At 43.9% G+C, this 23,972-nt stretch overlaps 1 protein-coding gene across 1 annotated transcript in view; it reads left to right on the forward strand.

Moving 5' to 3' along the window:
* Nucleotides 1-23,972, forward strand: part of FAM227B (family with sequence similarity 227 member B) — a 143,662-nt gene that overhangs the window by 110,232 nt on the left and 9,458 nt on the right. Inside the window, exons 11-12 of the mRNA XM_060259970.1 lie at nt 21,431-21,492; nt 22,278-22,438. Coding sequence (XP_060115953.1) covers nt 21,431-21,492; nt 22,278-22,438 — 223 coding nt within the window. The remainder of the gene's footprint in view (nt 1-21,430; nt 21,493-22,277; nt 22,439-23,972) is intronic.

The following is a 23,972-nucleotide window of genomic DNA, read 5'->3' on the forward strand; positions in this document are numbered from 1 at the left end:
TTTCCCCCCAGCAAGCTGGGGACTCATTTTACCGACCTCGGAAGGATGGAAGGCTGAGTCAACCTTGAGCAGGCTTTAAGTAACAGATTCTCTCAGTGACTAACTAGACAACAACAATATTCCAAGCTGGGTTCTGTCAGTAAAGGACAGGGAGAGGGGGCAGGCTTATTTTGGCCTTTGAGGAGGGAGGACTCAATAGGGCCAGACCCGAGGGTTCGGAAGTTCCTTCCCTCCCACAGGCAGCCTTTACCTAGGAAGACTATGGTCCAGTTGTGTGGTGCCAGCCACTGAGCCAGGCCAGGCATGGTAGGGAATCCTCAAGGTCACTTTCCCCTGTATCCTTACACTTTTTTAATTTCCCTCCCCCTGCAACCTCCATATCCTCTCTGCTTTCCTCTTTACCTGCCTCATCTTGCCACACTTTCCCCTGTAACCTTACACTGTGTCCCTTTTCCCTTCCCCTGGCAACCTTCATATCTAGGGTTGCCAAGTCCAATTCAAGGAATATCTGGGGACTTTGGGGGTGGAGCCATAAGCAAAGTTGTGACAAGCGCAACTGTGCTCCAAAGGGAGTTCTGGCCATCACATTTAAAGGAACCACAAACCTTATAAATGCCTTCCCTACATTAGAAATAATGAAGGATAGGGGCACCTTCTTTTGGGGCTCAAGTCACCCAGAGGTCCAATCTTTTTGAAATTTGGGGAGCATTTCGAGGAGAGTCATCAGATGCTATGCTGAAAATTTGATGCCTCTATCTCAAAAAACAGGCCCTCCAGATACCCAAGGATCAGTTCTCCATTATACCCTATGGGAATCAACCTCCATAGGTAATAATGAAGTGCCCAGCAGACATCCCCCCCTTGTTTCAGACAACTCTGAAGTGGGGTAGGGCCTGCTCCCATCTGGGGATTGGCATCTCTACTCATGGAGAACATACGACGTTTAGCTAATAGTGATTATTATGGAACTGTTATGCTGAATTTATTGAAATATGTTATAGCCCTTTTCTTTATGATTAATGATTTATCGACGTGTAGAATGTACTGCTTTTTTGTTTATCTACACACTGTTTTTGTACCCATCTTTCCCTTTTCTCTTTATTCTTATCTTTATGGAAATTTAATAAAACTTTTAAAAGGCATCTCTACTCACGAGGTGCTGAACTTCTTCAAAGTAACACAGAACAACCAAGGGTTCAAGTTTACCTTTCCTATGCAAACTCTGAAAAGATTGTGCAACCAACGGAAGGGCTGGGCTGCTTTCACAGCCACTGGAAGCAGCCATGTTGTTCTGCCTGCTCCCACCTCACCCCCATTCAGCCTTAAAGACACAGACACACCATCCCAAGAGGAAGCCTTTCCAAGTTTAGCCTGAAGCCTCCAGAGGTGGGAAGGCACATGGTGGGGGTGGGGGTGGGGCTTCCCCCCACCGCCCAGCTGACTGGGAGTGGGAAGGAACCTGGGAAAGCGGGAGAACCCCCGCTGGGACCTGGAAATTGGCAAGCTTACTTATATCCTCTCTCCTTTATCTGCCTCATTCTCTCCTTCTCAGCCATCCACCAACCTAATTTTGGGGGGAGGGGGAGGGAGCTTTCATAGGATGGCTGCTATTGAACATTAGCAAGCAGCCAGGCATGGGTTAGTCATGCAAGATGGGCGGTTTCAAGTCACCCAGAGGTCGTTGCCAGGTCTAGGGTTTGGAAGGTGGACTCTATGGCATTATATCCAACTGAGGCCTCTTCCTCCCAAAACCCTTCCCTCCTCAGACTTCCTCACAAAACCATAGAATCAGGGGGTCTCAGCAGAGGTCTTTCACATCAATGATCCTTTTACTGGAGATGCCAGGTGTTTAATCTGAGAGCTTCCACATGCTAAGTAGATGTTCTGCCACTGAGCCACGGCCACACTATACTTCAAATATAAAAACATAAGACCAACCAAGAGTGAGGCTGGGAGGAACACATTAGCAAAAATTATGTGGAACTCTCTGACATACTTAGTGATCTTCCTTCCTTCCTTCCTTCCTTCCTTCCTTCCTTCCTTCCTTCCTTCCTTCCTTCCTTCCTTCCTTCCTTCCTTCCTTCCTTCCTTCCTTTTGTTCTTTCTTTCGTTCTTTCTTTCTACCTCCCAAGACTAATACAATTTCTGGTTTCTATTCCTTTTTCCTATGGAAAGATATAGACAGGAGATCGTGCTGTTTTCCAACGCAGTATCAAGATAGAAAGGCATCTGATCCTGGGAACCAGGATCGCAGGCTGATGGACCTCTGCTCTGATCCAGCATGGCTGTTCTTATGATCTTAATTCCTAGAACACTTTTCTTCCCTCTGCAGCTTTATCTTTCAGGCTTTGGGCCTGGAGCTTTTCTCCATGTGTGTTTCTCTGGGGAAACAGTCTAGTTTTCATTCTTCTGGGGAATCTGTCTGGCCTTCCTTTAGATTTATTATTAAACCTGATGTGGCATATGCAGTGGAAACTAATGTTTTTAAGAATCTTGGTGGTCTCAGTGACCCCTCATATTGTTCTGAGAGGAGGGAGAGTTTTGTTTCAGGCCATTTCCAGCATGGTCCCCACCCTTCTGAAAGACTTGTGTAGTCACCACTACCACCCAAACCCACCCCACATTGCTAGAAACACCCTTGAGGCATTCTGTTTTATTTGAATTGATTTTCTATAGTAGTTTATCTTTTTTTTCAATCTGGTCATGGAAAGCACATCTGGTTCCTATTTTAATCAGTATTCCCCAGGGAGCAACATCATATTAGAGAGAGCGAGCAATGCTAAAACAATAATCCATAATGATGCAACTTCTGGTAATTTGAAACGGTTTTATCCACTGTTTTTAGAAGTGTGCTAATGGTGTGGGCCAACCGGCTTCTTTGTGGATGAAACTCACCAAAAGGTCTTAATAGCAGATAGAGGGATACACCCACATAAGTGAACAATTATGGCAATCAGCGAATTCTGCTTCTTATTGTATATGTTAAGCCTTGTGGCTGAAGCGCCACTCTCTGCAACTTCAAAGCACTTACTTTAGAGTAGCCCCATCAGGTTTGGTTTTGAACTGTGTTGCTGGAGAAGAATCTTGAGAGTCCCTTGGACTGCAAGAAGATCAAATCAGTCAGTCCTAAGGGAAATCAACCCTGACTGTTCCCTGGAAGGTCAGATACTGAAGCGCAAATACTTTGGCCATCAAATGAGAAGGGAGCGCTCACTAGAGAAGATCCTGATGCTGGGAAAGACAGAAGGCAAAAGAAAAAGGGGACAGCAAAAGATGAGATGGCTGGACGGCGTTACTGATGTAACTAACATGAATTTGAGCAGACTTCAGAGGATGGTGGAAGACAGGAGGGCCTGGTGTGACTTTGTCCATGAGGTCGCAAAGAGTCGGACTTGACTGTGCAACTGAGCAACAACATTAGGTTTGGAACTGCTTTCCAATATTAAGGTGAAAAGTGTTGGATAAACTATGATTGATAGCCACAGAGAGCCAAAAAAATGTAGTCTTTGACAAATTAATCAGCACAAAATTATAAAATATATTTTCTGCACAAGCTTTTGTTATAGGTTGTATTATCAGTAGTGAAGAAGTACAGACTATTGTCCAAGAAGCAACAAAGGAATAATTGAGTCATTGTCCAGCTGTTGACTCAAATCCCAGCTGCACCCCAATCCTGCATAAAGAAGGAGGTCCAGTTTTCAGGGCAAAAGGAGCTTGTGGAAGAGAGCAGCCCTCTGCACCTGTCGCTAAACTCCATGTAACCCCTTCCCCTCCCGTTTTCTTTTCTCTAACATGAAACTCGTTTCCATTTGGCTAGCCTTTCTCCTGCTTTGCAGGTAGTTCGGCCATTTCTGGGTTTAAGCTAGCAGGTTTCTTCTCCTCCTAGTAGTCCCTTGAAAACTCCAACCTCAATGCCGAATTGAAAGCACAGACTCCTCTGTCATGATAGAATCATCAGGCTCTGTTGCCTGATTGATTCTACTTTAACCTCACAGCACAGTACAGTCTCCAGAACTGGTTCCAAGAGCATTCCAGAATACTCTTAAGCCCTTGTGTTTCTGAAGAGTCAATTTAAGGATCTGAAAGGGTTTATTGCTAGAGATTTATTGGGACAGCTCAGATTACAGAGCACTGCGCTTTAAGCCTTTGATTCATCCTACAAAGGTCTGTGATTCCCGAGACCTTTCACTTTGCATGCCTGTTTCTTCTTTGGCTGGTTTACTGAAGCCTATCACTGAAGTGTAGCAAATGATCCTTTTAAAGTGATAGACTGTAGGAAATATTTGTTTACAGATGATGATGAGTGGTTCTGTACTTTTGAGGACCAAGCAGAAGAAAAACAGCCATTAACTCCCAAAGTGTAGCTCCCAAAATTGTTTTAAGTAGAAGGGACTAACAGTACTCTTTCAAAAGAAAGACATAAAGAAACAATATGAATGGATGCATTTATAAAGAATGCATATTTCTTGTAAAAGCGTTTTAAAGAAGGCTTAGACAAATATTGCAACAATTAAGGTCAACTTTTTGCTTTATCCTCAACCAGTAATGAAAATATGTAATTCACTGCCAGAGAAGAAAAAGAAGACTGCAGATTTATACCCCGCCCTTCTCTCTGAATCAGACTCAGAGCGGCTTACAATCTCCTATATCTTCTCTCCAAACAACAGTGTGTGGGGCTGAAAGGGCTCTCACAGCAGCTGCCCTTTCAAGGACAACTCCTGCGATAGCTATGGCTGACCCAAGGCCATTCCAGTAGGTGCAAGTGGATGAGTGGGGAATCAAACCCAGTTCTCCCAGATAAGAGTCCGCACACTTAACCACTGCACCAAACTGGCTCTCCTATTGGTTTTTTATGTCTTTCTTTTGAAAGAAAGAGGATATAGTGATGGCTGCAGGCATTTAAAGGGAGATCATAGACTCATGGAGGATTGGTCTGTCAGCAGCTAGTGGCCATGGTCGTGAGCAGGGGGTTCCAACTGCAATACTGCAGCTTTACCGCTCTGTGCCACGGGGCTCTTGGACTCAATAAAGCCCCTATTAAATGTGTCTATTGTTGAAGGATGATCACGTGTATCGCATCTAATCTGCAGACAAAAAGAAAATGTAAAAAATGCAGTGTTACATTATTCCCTGCTGCAGAATGAAGGCAATTAACATGGAGAAATAGAAGCCCTATGGAATCAAGAAAAGATATTTTCCATCAGCCAAGACCATTGCTCAGCTGCTTGGATCTCAGATGCATACCTTCTTGAAACACTACTGCTTGGATCACAGCATCAGATGCTCTTTCTGGCCAAGCTGTGTTTTGAAATCTTTCTCTCCCAAAACGAGAGCTAGTGAGCACTGGCTTCGCGGTTCTCTTGGCTCCTCACATCTGGAAGAATTGTTGAATCCCTGGGGGGGCGGGAATCCCTTTATAGGGGAGAGCAGCTAATTTTAAGCTTTTCTTCCTGAATAAGAAAGAAAAGACAATCAGATGTATAGTTGTTTGGAGGGAGAATGAGATACTAAAAGATATCTTTAGCACATTCTTGCCCTCTCTGGCCAGCATGTTTTATCACGAGAAGCACTTGAAAACCAGACTGAGGGATTTTGCCAAGTTCTGCTGAATATGCCAAAAAGGATGCAATTTGTGACAACCATTTTGTGCTAAGAAGAGTTTTTTAAATTAAGAGAATGTATTATTTAGAATTGATTGAGCTTTGAGTCTTGAAAGCTTACACGCTGGAGATCTGGTTGGTCTTTAAGGTGTGCTATTGGGTGTGAATCTTGCTCCACTACTGCAGATGAACTCAGCTACATGATCTGAGTCTATATCCATAAAAGGAATCAATACACAGTGTGAAGATTTTGACATCTTAAAATGCCACTGGGGTTAGGAATCAAACTTTTAAAAATATGTAATGAAAAATACCTTTTAAAATGGGATACACAGGCCTTTTTCTGAGCAGGAACACGCAGGAACGCAGTTCCTGGCTTGGTGTCAGGGAGCGTGGCCTAATATGCAAATGGCCTAATATGCCTAATATGCAAATGAGTTCCTGCTGGACTTTTTCTACAAAAAAGGCCTTGTGTGAAACAATGGTGCCATCGGGGGTGTGGCATAATATGCAAATGAGTTCTTGCTGGTCTTTTTCTACACAAAAAGCTCTGGGGATACATTTAATGAACAAATTCTGTCATTGCAGAGATGCACTACAATATTCCAAAGCATCTTGTTGTATTGTAAGCATAAGCATGACCCTAAATTTTACACAGGAGATGTAAATAATGGGCATCATGAACCTCCAAAGTGTAAAGCAGCAATATTTTTCATCAAATTTTGTCAAGATCTCAAAGATCTCAAGATCTCAAAACTCCCGCCATCTTCTATATGAATGCTAAATTGTTCTGTTCTGTGAGTGCTGTGTACATGGAACGTCTGCTCTTGCTGTCCATTCTGTTCATGGTCTGGTTACTGCTGGTTGAATGATGGGATACTGGACATGAGAAACAATCCTAGGACTGAAAACTCTTACCCAAGTTCTTAGTTTAGTTCTGAATTTCTCATTTACTAAAAAGCAGCTGTGCATATTTATGTAATTAACTACAGAGAATTTTTGCAAATTTGACTTGATTTATGCCTTGTTTTAGACTGGGAGGTGTCATCTTTGATGGTGAAGGACTTTTTCAGGGCTGATAACTGAAAGTTTGAAATACATTTCTCTTCTGTATGGACATATTATTTAAACTAAATCAAACAAGGGGGTTGCATCTAGGGATTATTTTTCCTTAAATTCAACGCAACTAAGCAAAGAGGAAATGATAGCAGTATGCCACTGCACTGGTTGGCGTGTACTTTGAGTCAAATGCATAGGGAGTTGTCAGAGGAGAGGCATTTTTCAGAGAGAGAGAGAGAGAAGGAGAAGAATTAAAAGAATAAGACACTGGTGAGCTGGCAACAGTCATCTGACTTTTGCCAAGGTTGGGCAAAGCTGTTATTGGAGAGCTAGACATATTCTACGGAGGAACCACCCAGTCCACAGAGGAAGACGTTAAAGGTGCTCCAAGGCTGCCAAAAATAAAATTAAAAAGAATGGCTAGACAGGCAAAATTCCCTGTAATCTTTCACCTTCTGAACTGCTCTCAGGAAATGCCTCGAAACACATGGATCACCACCTGGGAGATGAGAGCGTGAGAACGGAAGAGTGAGCCAATTCAGCCCATTAAAATAAAGCAGCAGTTGGCAGCGCGTGCCTGTGTCATGCAACATTGTCTTTAAATGTAAGAGTAGCTCTAAGAAGAAAAACTCCTGAGGTTTCTTTAAACGTCAGTTCTCTTTATTTATGGAATAGGTTGGCTTATTTATTTGCATGTTAATACTCCCTCATTTTAAAGGCTCACAAAATTGGTTTAAGAAACAGCTAGGACATTACGCTCTAACTGCTGTAGAAAATACCATTGAATCCCAACAAGTTGTCAATCCTGTTGACGTAGTTTCCTTTATCAGTACTGTAATGTACTGGGAGACGAGACGTGTTGAAGGCAACATACTTTATTAGCGGGTACATCACAAGAGAGAGAAATGCGGGCTGGGTCCCGCTATATATACAAACCCCCGGAACAACCTTCAGTCTGGCCAGGTCCAATCCTGGCCAGTCAAACTTCCCGCCACAGATCTTGATTGGCGGGGTAGTTTTGCGCGCTACATCGAGCGACCAGTGGACTTCCTCTGGTCACCCCTGTAGCATCACTGCGCAGTAACTTCTGGACCGCATTGCAAGGCACAACAAGTACAAGGTGAGCTCTTATCCAAGTTCACTGAAACAGCCCTACCCTAGGCACATGGAGTATAGTGGAGACTCTGTTTGCTCCTATGTCCCAACTGAAGGCCTACAAAATAGGTCCATAGCTCTTGATACAGCAAGACATTGCCTGGCTAACTGCCTCAGGCAGCCAGTTCTGTCCTCTGCTCATAGCACATGCGTCGCAGCCCAAATTGGCATTGGACCTACCAGGTCTACCAGATCGCAGCTTCAGCTGACCCCTCTACCAGTTATTATAAATTCTGGCTTATAAAAGGGCAGTGCACAAATATCCAGCTGAACTTTTCCTATTGTGTCTCTCCCCTTCCTCCCTCAGTCAGTCCCATTGCCCTATAAAAGTATTCTATTCGGCTGCCTTCCCCCACCCGCCAAAAATCTGTTCTACAAATTCCTCTGAAAATTTATTGTCAAAATGACAATATTGTTCCCACATGTTTCTTCCCACAACTGATCTGAAAGGCCCCCCCCCTTTCCTGCGTGATAAGCGAGATCGCTTTCTCTCTATCAGTCTGAACTCACAAGAATGAATAACATTCAGAGTGCTTGTCAGATTGGAGCTGGGAAACGTAGAGCCAGAGTTCTGAACCAGCAGCAGATGTTAGAAAAGAATCCTGATCCAATTATTACCTAGCACTGAAAGTACTAGAAAAATGTTCTGGAGGCCAGCAGCGACACTCCGTCTCTCTGGGTGGCCCCTCATCATTTCTCACTGACAGATGGATCTCTTAGCTGCAGAGCTGTCATGCTGAAGGAGGCACTTAGGGTCATAATGGCACTTGGGGAAAATGTTGCTGCTTGAAGGACTGACGCACAGCCCCGTAGCCTCAAAGATGTTCTAGCGCACATTTTGCCTTGAGAGAAAGCAAAAACCGTGCATCAGTCAGGAAGGGTAGTGGATCCAAATGTATGTTTCTGTGGGGTCTGTGCAGAGGCCACAAATATGAGATTATGAGAGGCTAGATGGCCATCTGACAGCAATACTGATCCTGTGAATTTAGGGGGAGGTATTTCTGAGTTTCCTGCATTGCGCAGGGAGTTGGACTAGATGACCCTGGAGGTCCCTTCCAACTCTATGATTCTTTGTGCGTAGAACTATTGCTTGTTATGTATAAGAATTGCTCAGAAAACTCAGGTTACAAGGAACTATTTATTTATTTATTTATTTGAGATCTGTTACTTTATGTCTTTGCTGTAATGTAAGTTGCTATGGTGGAGGCAGCAATGGCAAACTGCCTCTGAGTGTCTCTTCCCTTGAAGAGTTAGCTTTAAAGATTTCAGGTTTTCACAGCTGGTAACATCATTAGGGTTTGTAGAATCTTTCGGGCTCAAGTGCCGTGTTCTACTGGAGAAAGTTTTCCTTCCAGACGTTTCATTCTCAGCTGCGGAGAACATCCTCGAGGATGTTCTCCGCAGCTGAGAATGAAACGTCTGGAAGGAAAACTTTCTCCAGTAGAACACGGCACTTGAGCCCGAAAGATTCTACAAACCCTAATGAGTTAGCTTTAAGTTAGCTGCAACATGATGAGTGGGGAAAAGTTGCCACTATCCAGCAGGTGATCATCTACTGCAGGGGTCACCTAAAAAAGACAAAGGTAGTTTCCTGTGCAAGCACTGAGTCCTTATCGACCCATGGGGTGACATCACAACCCGACATTTTCTTGACAGACTTTTTGTTATGGGGTGGTTTGCCATTGCCTTCCCCAGTCATCTACACTTTCTCCCCAGCAAGCTGGGTACTCATTTTACCGACCTCAGAAGGATGAAAGGCCAAGTCAACCTTGAACTGGCTACCTGAACCCAGCTTCCGCCGGGATCGAACTCAGGTCGTGAGCAGAGCTTGGACTGCAGTATTGCAGCTTTACCACTCTGCACCACAGGGCTCAACTACCTTTCCTGTAATGAGAGCTACTTCTGACAAATGAAAAATATTGCAAGCTACTAAACGTATTTATTATATAAAATATTTCTATCCCATCTCTTTTCCTCAGAGTCACCCATCTGCCAGGTCACTTGATTGAACCTTCCTGGATCTTTGAGTCTTGCAAGAGCATTCTCTCTTGTAGCCTTTTCCTAGGTCTTCTGGGGATTCTGAAAGCTGTTCTTCAGCAGCCACTTGGATATTATTTGCTGGAGGCCCTGCTCAACTGTTTTGAGTGTTATTTCTTAGAGGAGACATTCAGATTGCACTTCTCTTGCAGTCATACAGTGTTAGTTTGGCAGCTTGTGGATTCCCTCCCTCCACCTGATATAGTTTGGGGACATGGTCCCTTCCATTCAAAAAGAAATGATAGGTAAGAAGATGAAACACTGTAATGGAGCTGTTTGGTCTGATGTCGTTGCTGTGGATTTAAAGTGCACGATCAGACAGCATCATCCCTAACCTGACCCACAGTCATTGCCTCCCCCCCCCCACACACACACACCTTTGTCAATCCTCCCCAATTGCTGATTTTCCAACATGGGAAATTCCAAGGTTTAAAGATGTCAGCAGTTTCCCCCCACAATTCCAAATGTCTGATCTCTCCATCATGCTCTCAAGCCATAAGGGAAATCTGAATCTTCCCTTCCATTTTTGCCCCCTTTTGAAGCAGCAATCATCTGAACAGTCAACCATGGTGTAATATAGTGGATTCAACGCAAGGAAGAGGCGAAGTGGTAGTGATCACAGCTCCTTTATTAAGTACAGCATGGCAAGGGCTGAACTCAAAAGATTGGAGAACTGGGCCAACTATATACACATCAGGGTTCCCACACAAGCGCGCCATTCGATCATTCAAACCAGCAGGAGGCCCGTGATTGAAACAGTGCAGCAGGGATTTGGATCTTGCTGCCCATTGTTCCTAGGTCCCCAAGCCTGGCCCTAAAGGCTCCGATGAGCCAGGCAGGAACACCATCAAATATACTCACTTCAGTTCACATACACAACAATGGGGCGAGTGTGAGGAGCAATGGGTTAAGGGGGGATGTTTAGACAAAATTCTCCAGCGCAAAAAAATAAGGATCAAATTAGCAGCTAAAACGTGCTAAGCATGTCTAACAGAGCACAAAACCTGTCCCTTTGCACGTCTTGCCCTGGAGTTGAGGGAATGATGATCTGAAATTATAGCAAAGTGGGGGATTGTATTGCAACTTTTAGCTTGGCTTGGCTCATTTAAGTCATCTACAGTTGCTGGTCTGCACATATCTTGTAGTACAGGACAGGTGTGTTTTGCTAAACAAGTACAGGTTAGGATGGCAGATGTGTGGGAAGATAACAGGTGAGTTAAGGACATAAGAAGAGCCTTGCTGGGTCAGACTAGAGGTCCATCCAGACCAACATCCTGTTTTCCATGTTCACCAACCAGTTGCCCTGGAGGGCCGACAAACAAAGCACAGAGGCCTAGGCCTTCCGCTGATATTGGTCTCCATGCACTGGAGTTCAGTCACCTCTAAATATGGAAGTCTGCTCCAAGGATGCTACGGGCAACCACTCACTAATGGATGCTTTTCTACTCCATTGGTCTCACACCCTATTCTATGCCTTCCCGCCTTTCCCACTCCTACACAGAGTGATACTCAAGGTCAAATCAGACAAAAAATTGCACTTTAATAGCCCCACCATTGGCCAAGAAGGGCATAATTCCCAATATTGTGGAATCTATTGAAGGGCAGGATCATTACTCTGCCAATAACAGAAGACTTCATCTCCATAGGCCCCCTATGTCACCATGTAGCACTGCCACACATGGTACATTTCTCTGTAGACTGTTGTTCCAAAACAGTAGCTGAGATTTCACTATCTTCATGGACATCTTACAAGTCTAAATGGAAGCGTTTCACAGTTTGGGCAAGGAAAATTAAACCAGAATCCTGCCCCTTAGCAGAGATTTTTGAATACCTACTTTCCTTATTATTTATTATTATTGATTTATTACATTAGTCTTTTAGGCCACCCTCCCATGAAAAACAGGGCTCAAGATGGTGTACAACAAAGTACAATTAAAATTCCAGAATAAAAATATAAAATATATTGAAGAGATTTAATGCAGTCTAACCCATCTGATGGTGAAAAATTTGCAGGGAATATGAACATATGAAGCTGCCTTATACTGAATCAGACCCTCGGTCCATCAAAGTCATTATTGTCTACTCAGACTGGCAGCAGCTCTCCGGGATCTCAAGCTGAGGTTTTTCACACCTATTTGTCTGGACCCTTTTTTGTTGGAGATGCCAGGGATTGAACCTGGGACCGTCTGCTTACCAAGCAGATGCTCTACCACCGAGCCACCATCCCTCACAGGGGAGGGAGGCTAGAGGAGATGGGAAGGGGAAAGTACCAGACTGTATTACAGTCATCACGGTCCTCAATTAAACACCTGGTAGAACATCTCTGCAATACATGCCCTGTGGAAAGATAGCAGGGCACAGATGTTGTCAGGCAGAGAGTTCCACCAGGTAGGGGCCAGGGCAGAAAAAATGCTAGCCCTGGTTGAGGACAGCTAGTAGTCGCTCACTTTCACGTGTCCCAGGACAAAGTGTAAGTAGTGGGCACTCTAGGTAGTAGTGAAGTCTCATTTAGGAAATGGAAGGAGGGCCTTATAACCAAGGATGAATGTAAACAAATAACCAGTGCTTGTAGAGAGAGTGTTAAGACAGCTAAAGGCCAGTATGAACTTCGGCTAGTGCTAGTGAGAGATGCAATAAACAACAAAAAAAGATTATTTTCTTATGTTCAAAGTAAGAAAAAGAACAAGGACATTGTAGGCCTTGCAGGGACAGGAAAGTGAAATTGTAACAGATGATGAAGAGAGGGCAGAACTGCTCAATTCCTACTTTCCCTCAGTTTTCTCTTGCAAGGGAAATGGTGCTCAGCATATCAAAAACAGAACACATGAGGAGGGAAGGGAGTTGCAGCCTAGGATAGGTTTAGAAGTAGTACATAAACACCTATTTTCTTTAAATAAAACTAAACCCTTGGGGGGCAGATGAACTGCTGCATCTTTTAGGGTACTAAAAGAACTTGCTGATGTAATAGCCACTAGCCATTATTTTTGAGCATTCTTGGAGGTGCCAGAAGATCAGAGGCAAGCAAAGGGGGAAAAGGAAGATCCAAGTAACGCGTCAGCTTAACGTCTATATGTGGAAAAGTTTTAGAACAAATCATCACATACTATCCTTGAGCATTTAGAAAAGATGGTGTGATTACTAAGAGCCAGTGTATAGGTTTCTCAAGAACAAGTCATGTCAGACTAACCTTATCTCTTTTTTTTAGAAGGTTACTACCTTGCTGGATCAGGGGAATGCTGTAGACATAGTTTATCTTTATTTCAGTAAGGCTTCTAATATACTGTTCTTGTTGATGATGATTATGCGAAGTGATGGTATCGCTTTACTCTGCTCTGGTTAGACTCACCTAGAGTATTGTGTTCAGTTTGGGGCACCACAGTTTAAGAAGAATATAGACAAGCTGGAACGCATCCAGGTAAGGCCAACAAAGTTGGTGGGGTGTCTTCAGACCAAGTTCTATGGGGAAAGGCTGAAGGAGCTGGGAGAGTTTCCTTAGCCTGGAGAGGAGACGACTGAGAGGTGATGTAATCACCATCTTCAAGTACTTGAAGGGCTGTCATATAGAGCAGACATGTCCAACTTTGAGCAGGTCGTGATCTATTTTTTTCAGACAGAAGTGCTGGTGATCTACCACCACGAAATTTAAGTTTCATATTAGTTTCGAATTAGATTTTAACCCATCAAAGTTGGGTTCCACTGCCCCCCCCCCCCATTTACAATGCACCTGCCATTTACTGGTAAGCAACATAAGCAAAAACAAAACAGAGAGACGAAGATCCAGAAAGAACTGCGAACAGTTTTTCTTAAATTTTGATTGTTATAACTTTCTTTAACTGTCTTAATAACTTTCTTTAACTTTTATTGAGTAATCTGTGTTAAATGTAGGTCAAGTATTGATCCAGGCTGATCTTGCACAATCTTTAAAACTTCGCTCTTGCTAATTAGTGAGACGTCTGAGCCTGCATTTCATCCACCAGCTTTTTGAAGTTGGGTGAATATTGTGTGAGGGTCAGTCTCAGGGAATCCTGGAGATGTTCGTCTGTCATGTACTCTTGGTCATTTTCAGATGGGAAAACGCAGATTCACACAAATGTTGAACCGAAACAGGAGTGTACAGCTTCACTGCATCTTCACTTCTCAAGTTGCGAAAGTTGTCTCTAGGCACTAGCTTCCAAAACAATTCTTGCTCAGCATGAGTCTTGAGAAAAATGTCATTTTTAAGGGTTACTATTTAATTTTCAAGAGATTCCTTGTCCAGTGAGTAATTTTTACTGATAGCAGCTGCAGTTTTCTTAATGTCCATATCTGCTTTAAATGGGTATGACAAGTACTCCACAACTTTTTCAATTCTTTGGAAGTCACAGAATCTTTTTTCGAATTCCTGGATAACAGAGCAGACTTCTTTCACATACTTCTCGTTCTGAAAAACAAAATTTGGATATTGTCCCAGATGGTCCTGCGTATTAGGAAAATGATCAAAAGTGTTGTTTGCAAGGTTAGTCATCATTAGTTCAAATTTGCTCTTGTAGGATGAAACTGTACTCATCATCTCGCCAATGCATTTGTTTTTACCTTGTAGATCAATGTTCATATCACTTAGTGCACCTGTAAAATCAGCGAGAAATGCCAGATCACATAACCACTCTTCCAACTCTGCTTTGTCATCTCCCCTCTTCTTCAAAAACCTTCTTATTTCATTCAGCAAATCACAAAATCTTTGCAGAAATTTGTGCCTACTTATCTGTGTGCAAAATGATTTCCACGGCCCCTTCATCAAGAGTAAGATTGAAAAGCTGTCTTTGAAGTGATCTTCCACGAACTGAATTTACAATTTTGAAAGTGATGTCCATGACAGTCATTGTATTGAGTCTGTTGCTTGCCAAAACTTGCTGGTGAATGATGCAGTGGTAAGAAAGGAAATCTGAAACGTCATCATGCTGTCTACAGAGGCCTATGAAACCGTTAACCTCACCTGCCATTGCTCTTGCTCCATCAGTAGTGATGGAAACAAGTTTATGCAATGGAAGATTACACTTTGTCACAAAAGAATGGACAGAGCTGAATATTTCCTGCCGGTAGTTCTTCCTTTTAAAGAAATCATTCCAAGTAATTCTTCTTTAACACTGAAGTCTTCAAAAATCATCTGGATAAAGACTAGTAACTGAGCTATGTCTCTTATGTCTGTAGATTCATCCATTTGGAGTGAGAAAGCAACACAAACTGAAACATCCTCCAACAATTGTTCAGTTGTGTCTCCACACATCTTTTCTATTTGCCGCACAACAGTGTTTCTTAACAATTGTACATCTTGAAAAGCAGCTATGATCTCTTTCTTATTCTCAAGTCCCTCAAAAAGATTGCCTGCTACTTCAAGAAAACAATCTTTTACAAATTCTCCTTCATTTAAAGGTTTGCATTTCTTTGCGATCAGGTTGCAGACCTTAAAGGATGCCACGGTTGCATTGACCGAATGTGTCCTTGGCTTCGCCATCAACTGCTGCTGTGCAGCCAATTTAGATTTAAGTTCTTTCAGCTTCAGTTTACGAATTTCACTTTTGGGTGGAAAATAAGCATCAAACTTATTGCTATGCAGAGCCTTATAATGATGCTCCAGATTACCCTTTTTGGGCAAGGATACAGCAGCGTTACAAAGCAGACAACAACACTTGATGATGAAGTAGTCCATTTCTCATTCATCATGAAAGTGGTAGGTTTTGCTCTTCTTTGGAACACTCATCTTCGTTATACTGGGTGGCTGGGGTGCTAAGTTAACATTGGCTGAATCTGGTCCAAAACGGTCACTGTCCCAAAGTATGAAAGACAGGAACTGTCCCAAAGTATGAAAAACAGGATGATGCCAAAACCACACATGCAGTTCTAAAAGTAAAAATAAGAATTCATCATACTGGCACCAATAATCAAAAACCACTACACCAAACAATCATCAAAAAACCCCAAACACCTGTCCAGCAAACCATGAGACCAAGGGGGGCTGGTGATCTACCTCTTACCCCACCGCAATCTACTGGTAGATCGCGATCTACCTGTTGGACATACCTGCTATAGAGGATGGTGGAGAATTGTTTTCTATTGTCAACAGTGTGCTGCGGTGGCTAAAAAGGCAAATGGAATTTTGGGCTGTATCAACAGAAGTGTAGTGTCCAGATCACGTGATGTGATAGTATCGCTTTACTCTGCTCTGGTAAGGCCTCACCTGGAGTATTGTGTTCAGTTATGGGCACCACATTTTAAGAAGGATATAGACAAGCTGGAACAGGTCCAGAGGAGGGCGACGAAGATGGTGAGGGGTCTGAAGACCAAGTCCTATGAGAAAAGGTTGAAGGAGCTAGGGATGTTTAGCCTGGAGAGGAGGCGGCTGAGAGGTGATATGATCACCATCTTCAAGTATTTGAAGGGCTGTCATATAAAGGATGGTGTGGAATTGTTTTCTGTGGCCCCAGAAGGTAGGACCAGAACCAATGGGTTGAAATTAAATCAAAAGAGTTTCCGGCTCAACGTTAAAAAGAACTTCCTGACCCTTAGAGCGATTCCTCAGTGGAACAGGCTTCCTCAGGAGGTGATGGGCTCTCCTTCCTTGGAGGATTTTAAACAGAGGCTAGATGGCCATCTGACAGTGATGAAGATCCTGTGAATTTGGGGTAGGTATTTGTGGGTTTCCTGCCTTGTGCAGGGGGTTGGACTAGATGACCCTGGAGGTCCCTTCCAACTCTATGATTCTTCTATGATTCTATTGCCCCAGAAGGTCAGGTCAGAACTGACACATTGGAATAAAATCAGAAAAGTTTTCAGTTAAACATTAGGAAGAACTTCCTGACAGTCAGAATGATTCCCCAGTGGAATAGGCACCCTTGGGACGTGGTGGGCTCTCCTTCTTTGGAGGTTTTTAAACAGAGGCTAGATGGCCATTTGACAGCAATGCTGATTCGGTGAATTTAGGCAGATTATGAGAAGGAGGACAGGAAGGGTTGCATCAGTGCTTAGTTCTCATGGCCGTTTCTTACACACACAGGCAAATGCTAATCGCCAGTTTGGGACCAGGCAGTATTTTTTCTCCAGGCCAGTTTGGTCAGGGATCCTGGAGCTTTTTTGCCATCTGGGCATGGAGAAGGGGAGGTGAGTGGAGGGGACGTATTTGTGAATTCCCTGCATTGTGCAGGGGCTTGGACTAGATAACCCTGGAGGTCCCTTCCAATTCTATGATCCTCACTCCCCAGTAGAACAGGTAATACACACACTGGATGTGAGGAGAACATTATTATATTATCTAGAACATACATCAACATTTAAGAAAGATTTAAAACTCTTTGTTTGCTTTAATGAACCAAAAAAGGGGAAAACAGTCTCTGCACAAACCTTCTCCAGATGGGTGACAGCTGCCATTAAAATGTCTTATGATACAGCAGGTTTGGAATGCACATTTTCCCCAAAGGTACACTCCACCAGAAATCAAGCCACTTCTGCAGCATTCCAAGCCACCCTTCATATCACAAAGATCTGCAAAGCTGCATCTCTATCCACTACTCCATCAGTATAGATTCCAGGAAAGATGCTGCCATGGGAAAAACAGTGCTGCAGTCACTGTTCCATTAATTGGCCCACACCCACCTCCATGGTCAATTAGCTTGCTAATCTCCCATGTGGGGCTGCATAGAAGACATGAAGATGAAAACATGGCTGCACTTACCTGTAACTGTTGTTTTCATTGAGTGTCTTTTGTGCAGGCACACATTCCTCCCTCCTTCCCCACTGTGGGCCTTACTCTTGTTGTATACTCTCCAGAGCAGCGGAAAAAGAACTGAGGGAAGAGTTCTTCTCCACTAGTCGTGTGATAATTTGGGTAGGAACAGAGCCCATGGCTCTACTGTGCTGAGGGGCGGGGGAGCACTCAGCTCAAACATTCTAGAAGCATGTAAAGAAATTTCCCAGTTCCAAAGGTACCTGCACAGAAGGCACTTACAGAGACTCATAGTGGCTTACAGTCTCCTTTATCTTCTCCTCCCACAACAGACACCCTGTGAGGTGGGTGGGGCAGAGAGGGCTCTCACAGCAGCTGCCCTTTCAAGGACAACTTCTATGAGAGCTATGGCTGACCCAAGGCCATTGCAGCAGGTGCAAGTGGATGAGTGTGGAATCAAACCCGGTTCTCCCGGATAAGAGTCCGCACACTTAACCACTACACCAAACTGGCTCTGTACAAGTAAGTGCAACTATGTTTTCACTGCCTATCTTCTAGGCAGGCACACATGTCCTCCCTCCTGCCCCACTGCATGTTCTGGCTTCAGTGATGCTAGAGGTACTGAGGGTGGGGGCACTGCTGCAGAGGAGCATGTGGTCCCTGGGCAGGATCAAGCTTCTGGCTCTGCTCTGTAGTGCTCCCTAGAGGCTTTTAGCTGGCATGATGTTAGCACCAAACTGTTGTTTTAAAACTGCACTAATAATTTTAACTTGTAACCTGTTTTAACTTTTAATGGACTTCTGATTGTGATTGTTTTTATTGTTTTAGTGTTGACATTATGATGCTGTTAGTCACCCTGAGCCTGCTTTGGCGGGGAGGGTGGGATATAAATGTGAATAATAAATACATACATACAGACTGATGGCCAGCTTGCTCATACACAGTCCCCATGTGGCTGCACAGAAGATGAATAAGAGATCTGGCATTCATTTGGTGACAGAACTGACTGCAGAACTTTTTTGCTAACAGCGCATTCCAGAAAAAGCAGGGAAATGCTTATGGCAGGAGAGTCCCTTTCAGCCTGCAAGGCAGTTAGGGAGATTAGGTTCCAACACAGGGTATATGAAGAATATGCCTCATAAGTTCCTAGGCTTGCATGGTCCAGAAATGACATATCTTGCATTTATAGTGTCGACTGAAAGAAATCTGTGGTCATTTTAAAAAAAATCCCTAGTTTCCTATTTCCCATAGGGCAGAGGAGCAAAATACATGTTCTAAAAAAGGCAAAGCTACTAAATGATCAAAACACTTCAAATCTGCAAAGAAATATGCAGTCTCTTGGATCTCTCTGCACTCTGATGGCCTTTTCCATCTACAAGAACCCTAGCAGCGCACTGTCAAAATGCTGTAGTGTGTGGAGCTCACAGTCTTAAGGGACCGGTTGTGACTTGGCTGTTGTGTTACCAAAAAGACACACACCCAGACCCACTTAGCAGGCTTCTGCATGCAAATCCTAAGCTGGCCGAGGAATCTAGAGTGCCTGTGGGTGCTACGATTTCTGCCTTCCATCCAGCAACCCAAGTTACATGTGAAGAGCCCTGTTGGGAAATCAAACTTCGCACTGAAGAACATGAGAAGAATGTATGTATGTGTGTGTGTGGCGGGGGAGGAGGGTAGAATAATTTCTCCTTCCCCAGTGAACAGCTGACAGGCCCAATTGCTGCTTTCCCAACCAGGCTTTGTGTGCACACCCCCATCTTCTTGCTAAGCACACTGTTGGATCAGGGCCAGTGTGATCTTGACTGTTCTGCTAGTATTTCAAGAGAGAGCTGTTCATAGCCCGGAGTTCAGATGGGCAGCCCTTATAAGGAGAAAATGAGGTGAACGTATCCCAATTTAACAAACAAACAAAACAAAAAGTGTATTTCTCTGGGGTTTCTCCTGTAGACAAAATTATGTGTGTGCCAAGACTATTATTAATGAAGCAGAAAGTGTGGTAGAAGTAGGTATGGCCCTGGAAAACAGCTGCAAGGCCTAAATGTGAGCGCTCTAGACTGAGACGGGAATACTTGCTGAAAGAGGGCTGAAATTTATTTAAGAGTTTTTCTTTGGCTGTGGAACAGGAGACGGTTGCGGGCTGCAGGCTTCATCTTTCACAAAATAAATGTGACCACATTGCAGTGACTATACATTAACACTTTGTGACCTTTAGCTAAAGCATATTTGTCTGTAGGATGCCCCAACAAGCACTTCAGGTTCTTTCCGTCTTTCCTCTGGAAGTTCTATCCGCATCCAATAGAAATTATTCTCACATACAGGCCTCAGATTCAGCAGGAGCTCACAGGAGAACAGCTCCTGAACCTTTCTGAGGGTTCCACCTCCTCCTCTCCGCCTCCCTTGTCCATTGAATAGTAGGTGCAGCTGCATAACAATCCCTGGATTAGGAGAGCAGACAGCCAGCCAGCCAGCCAGCAGGGGCTTTGCCATGCCCCTAGCAGCCCTCATTAAACCCTGGAGAAGCCCACACTACCCTTTCTCCACTTTTTTTGTGATTTTGGGTGGCAGGTGGCTTGCTGGCCTTTTGACTGGGGGGGGAGGGCTGCCCAGGAGAGCCCCAGGCGAGCGAGGCCTGCTTGGGCTGGCTGGATCTCTAGCCAGCTCATGCAGGCCTCGCTCGCCCAGGGCTCTCCTTTCCTCCATCGGGTTACTTTTGGCTGGGTTGGCATATGCCAATGAGTTATGCTAACGAGCTCCACCACCTATTTTTCTACAAAACGACCCCTGCTCAAGTGATTCCACATTGGAATTTAAAACATTGGTAGTTTTCCCCCTTTACCTTATGCTGTGAGTCTTTCCTTCTCTCCTTCATCGATGTTTGCAGCCAAACCTCATCCCTTGTCTTTGCAAGGGTGAGGACAATGGATGCTTTGCAACACCTGGAGCATCGCTGGATTTTTTAAAAATGCTTTTAAAAATGTGTGACGAGAGCTTTCATTGAAATAAATGCTTAGTTCTTAAATTGGGAGTAATTCTGGTGAAGAACGCCCCCCCCCTTCCACTGAGCTCTGCCAACTCATGATCAGTCAACCTTTTAGCTACTATAGAAGAAGAAGAAGAATTGCAGATTTATACCCCACCCTTCTCTCTGAATCAGAGACTCAGAGCGGCTTACAGTCTCCCATATCTTCTCCCCCCCCACAACAGACACCCTGTGAGGTGGGTGGGGCCGAGAGGGCTCTCACAGCAGCTGACCCTTTCAAGGCTGCCCTTTCAAGGCTGACCCAAGGCCATTCCAGCAGCTGCAAATGGAGGAATGGGGAATCAAACCTGGTTCTCCCAGATAAGAGTCCATGCACTTAACCACTACATCGAACTGGCTCTCTATGACTGTGAACATGGAAGATACTGAAATGAAAAGTATTTATTTAAGGGAAATGCTGTCATGTTACATTGTCAGTTATCCTGTTGCTGCTAGCCAGCCATTTTGCTGTCCGTGAGCCTGGACTCAGTCTGGCCCTGGGAAATTAGCCAATGAATGAATGATTGCGAGAAGTGGGCCCTTGGATGGGCAGTCAGAGCAGATGTTTCTTCAGCCTGTCCTGCAGCTCCAGCTGCTCCTGCCTCATTGCCGGCAGAGCAGTTTTATGCCTTGCTTGAGTAGAGCAGCGTGGAGCTGGAGCCTTCTTTGGTGCAGAAGGTAGCAGCCACGTGATCTGCTCCAGGGTTGCCGCATCAGGCTGCCCAGCATCTGCTTATTCATCTTTGTGCCAAGTTACCCTTGGGCCACTGAGATGCCAGTTGTTGTTGCTGCCCCAGAAAAAAACCAGGAGTGAGGCATGAAACAGCCATACATTGTGGGACTTGTCTTTTGTGTTTTTCACAGTGAGATTTCAGATAGGGTCAAACGAGGAAGTGAAGAAACCAGCCCCACAGCCACAGAAGGAGGTACATCTGGGGTTTGTTGTTATAAAAAGGTGATTTGGGGATTCTGTCTGAGCATATTTTAAAATCAAGGGTTAGCCTGAAGAGCTGCATTTCCATTACAGTTTTGATGGGAGGAACAGAATGGGGCTCAAACAGCGTATACCTCAGCAGCCCCCCCCCCCCTTCAAGTCTCTCTTCTTCTGAAATCTGTGGTGGAATCCATTTCTCAACCCTTTGCCAAAGCAATGGGTAAATGTACTTTGTACACTGGCCAGAGTCAGAAACAGAACTTGCTCCAAGATTCTCACACAACCTGCGGTAATTTTGTGGGTGTGAGACTGGGATAGGAACTTATCAGAATGGCCCTTTCCAACTTTAAAAGGGTGTTAATTTGATTTTGTCAGCAACCCCCTGTTAGAAGATAAACAGACATACAAGGCCTAAATTACTGCTGAAGTACCCACACAAAACTGGAAGTGTGAAGGACAGATGCATATCTTTAAGCATGGTGATGGTGCATCTGACATTGTTACTTTCTGTACTTGTTTCGTTAAAAATAAAGCTGCTCTCATAAAGCAATTTTAACATCACTGATGTTAAAACATCACTTTCCTGTCAAGAGGATCTCCAGTCTAACTATTTTAAGGTGGTCATGAGAAAATGAACATGATAGGATTTGAAAGCACTTTATACAGCGCATCTTGTTATCTTACAATTTTAGGTTTCCCTATTTTGATACAGTATATTGTCATTTTCTGAGCAGCAAGATCTGATTCTAATAAAGCACCTCTCTCTTTTCTTTATAGTCTCATTATATTGGAGATGGTCCAGACTTCCATCGGTCGCTGTTCAACCTCGGTGGGCAAAGTCCACTGGTCTTATACTATCTTAAGATGCATGGGATCTCTAACACCCTGGAAAATTCTCGGCTTTACAAGATCACTCACACTGAAATTTGCAAAGTACCATATCCTTTTGTTATCGTTGTTGTAAGCTGAATTGCACTTTGTCCGCTATGAAGCTCGCACGTCTCAATTGGAGAAAAAATGATTAGGTTGTCAACAGGGTTAGGAAGAGACGCCTATACTTCCAAAGGTTTGGTTTTCTTTTTTACTAAAGGCAAAGCTAGGAGTTTAGAGTGACTCAGATTCTTCTTTTTCTCTAACTTGGCTTTGGTACCAGAAGCAGGCAGAATGGAGGGGAAGCAGAATCTCCTTTCACCCTTCTGAGTCAGACATACACATCCACCTATTTGCATGTGCCTCTTCCACATACGAAGCAATTAGGACTTCTACTGCCTTGCCTAGCTTGGTGCCGAGTTAATGAGATCCCATCAGTGTTCCCTTTGCTTGATGGAGACAGTGCAGCAATGCACATTGAGTTCTTATGTGACTAAACCAAAGCATAACTGTGTAGCAAGAGTTACATATTACAGTGGGCCATGATTGGAAACGCCAGCATGAACAAAATTCCTTTGTTGAAACATATCCCAAAATGCAGATATCTCAGATCCGTAACTCTTGGTTTTCTGACTGTGTTCAAATTAGAAGGTGAGTAATAGCAAAGACATCTTGAAAGACATCTTGCTCACCTCTGCTGATCTTTCCTAGCAATGTGCTGTGGCGGGAGGTTACTAGTGTTTTGGAGGCCCCTTCTTTGACCAGTGTAGGGGGGATGTGCTTCCTGAAGGTGACTATTTGAAAAACCAATCCCACAAACCTTCTGTCAGTGTTCTAGCAAGTTTGCTCCATGAGCAGAAGGGCTCATGGTTTGGTTTTTAACCTTGGGCAAATATTTCCAAGTCATCCAGATTCCAGAATGGTGTCGTTTCCATATCATGTCTGGATCATACATCTGGGCCCTAAGCATTTGCAACCATGGGATGTGACCTTGGACATGACTTGTAGTGTTTTGTTGTGAGCTAGCCAGACTTGGACAGTTTATACACTGTGTTCTACACTATAAACCCCTGCCTAGCCTCATTCGTATGGTTTTAAATTATACTGCCTAACTAGTCCGTTGGCTTTCTCCTGCAGAACTTTGAAGAGTCTGGAAAGTGAGGGTCATTTTAATCAATTTCGTACTGTCATACATCTATAATCATTTCCAGCTATTCCAAGTTTTGGCAAAGTTGACCATTTTCATGAACGATTAATGCCTGAATTCCCTTGGGCAGATCTGAGGGGGAAGTTCTTATCACTGTGCTCTCCAGGAAACTAAAAATACTTCTATTGAATAGATTAGGGAAATCAGCATTGTAATTTTCTGACAGCATAGTTTATCTTTTTTGCAAGGTTCACAAATGCAGGTCTTTATTTCAGTAATGCAATCTCAGTAATTGAGAATATCAGAGATAATGAAGGCTCCTGATTGTTTATGTACCACTTCAGGAAGAACAAACTGAAACCCAAAAGCATTGCACACCAGTAATCACCAGTAGGCAGAGAAGGGGAATATGAGCATGAATGTGCCCAGTGCTTAATGAGGAGGAGGATTCTCCT

Source organism: Heteronotia binoei, chromosome 19, assembly GCF_032191835.1.
Source record: "Heteronotia binoei isolate CCM8104 ecotype False Entrance Well chromosome 19, APGP_CSIRO_Hbin_v1, whole genome shotgun sequence".
Taxonomy (NCBI): Eukaryota; Metazoa; Chordata; class Lepidosauria; order Squamata; family Gekkonidae; genus Heteronotia; species Heteronotia binoei.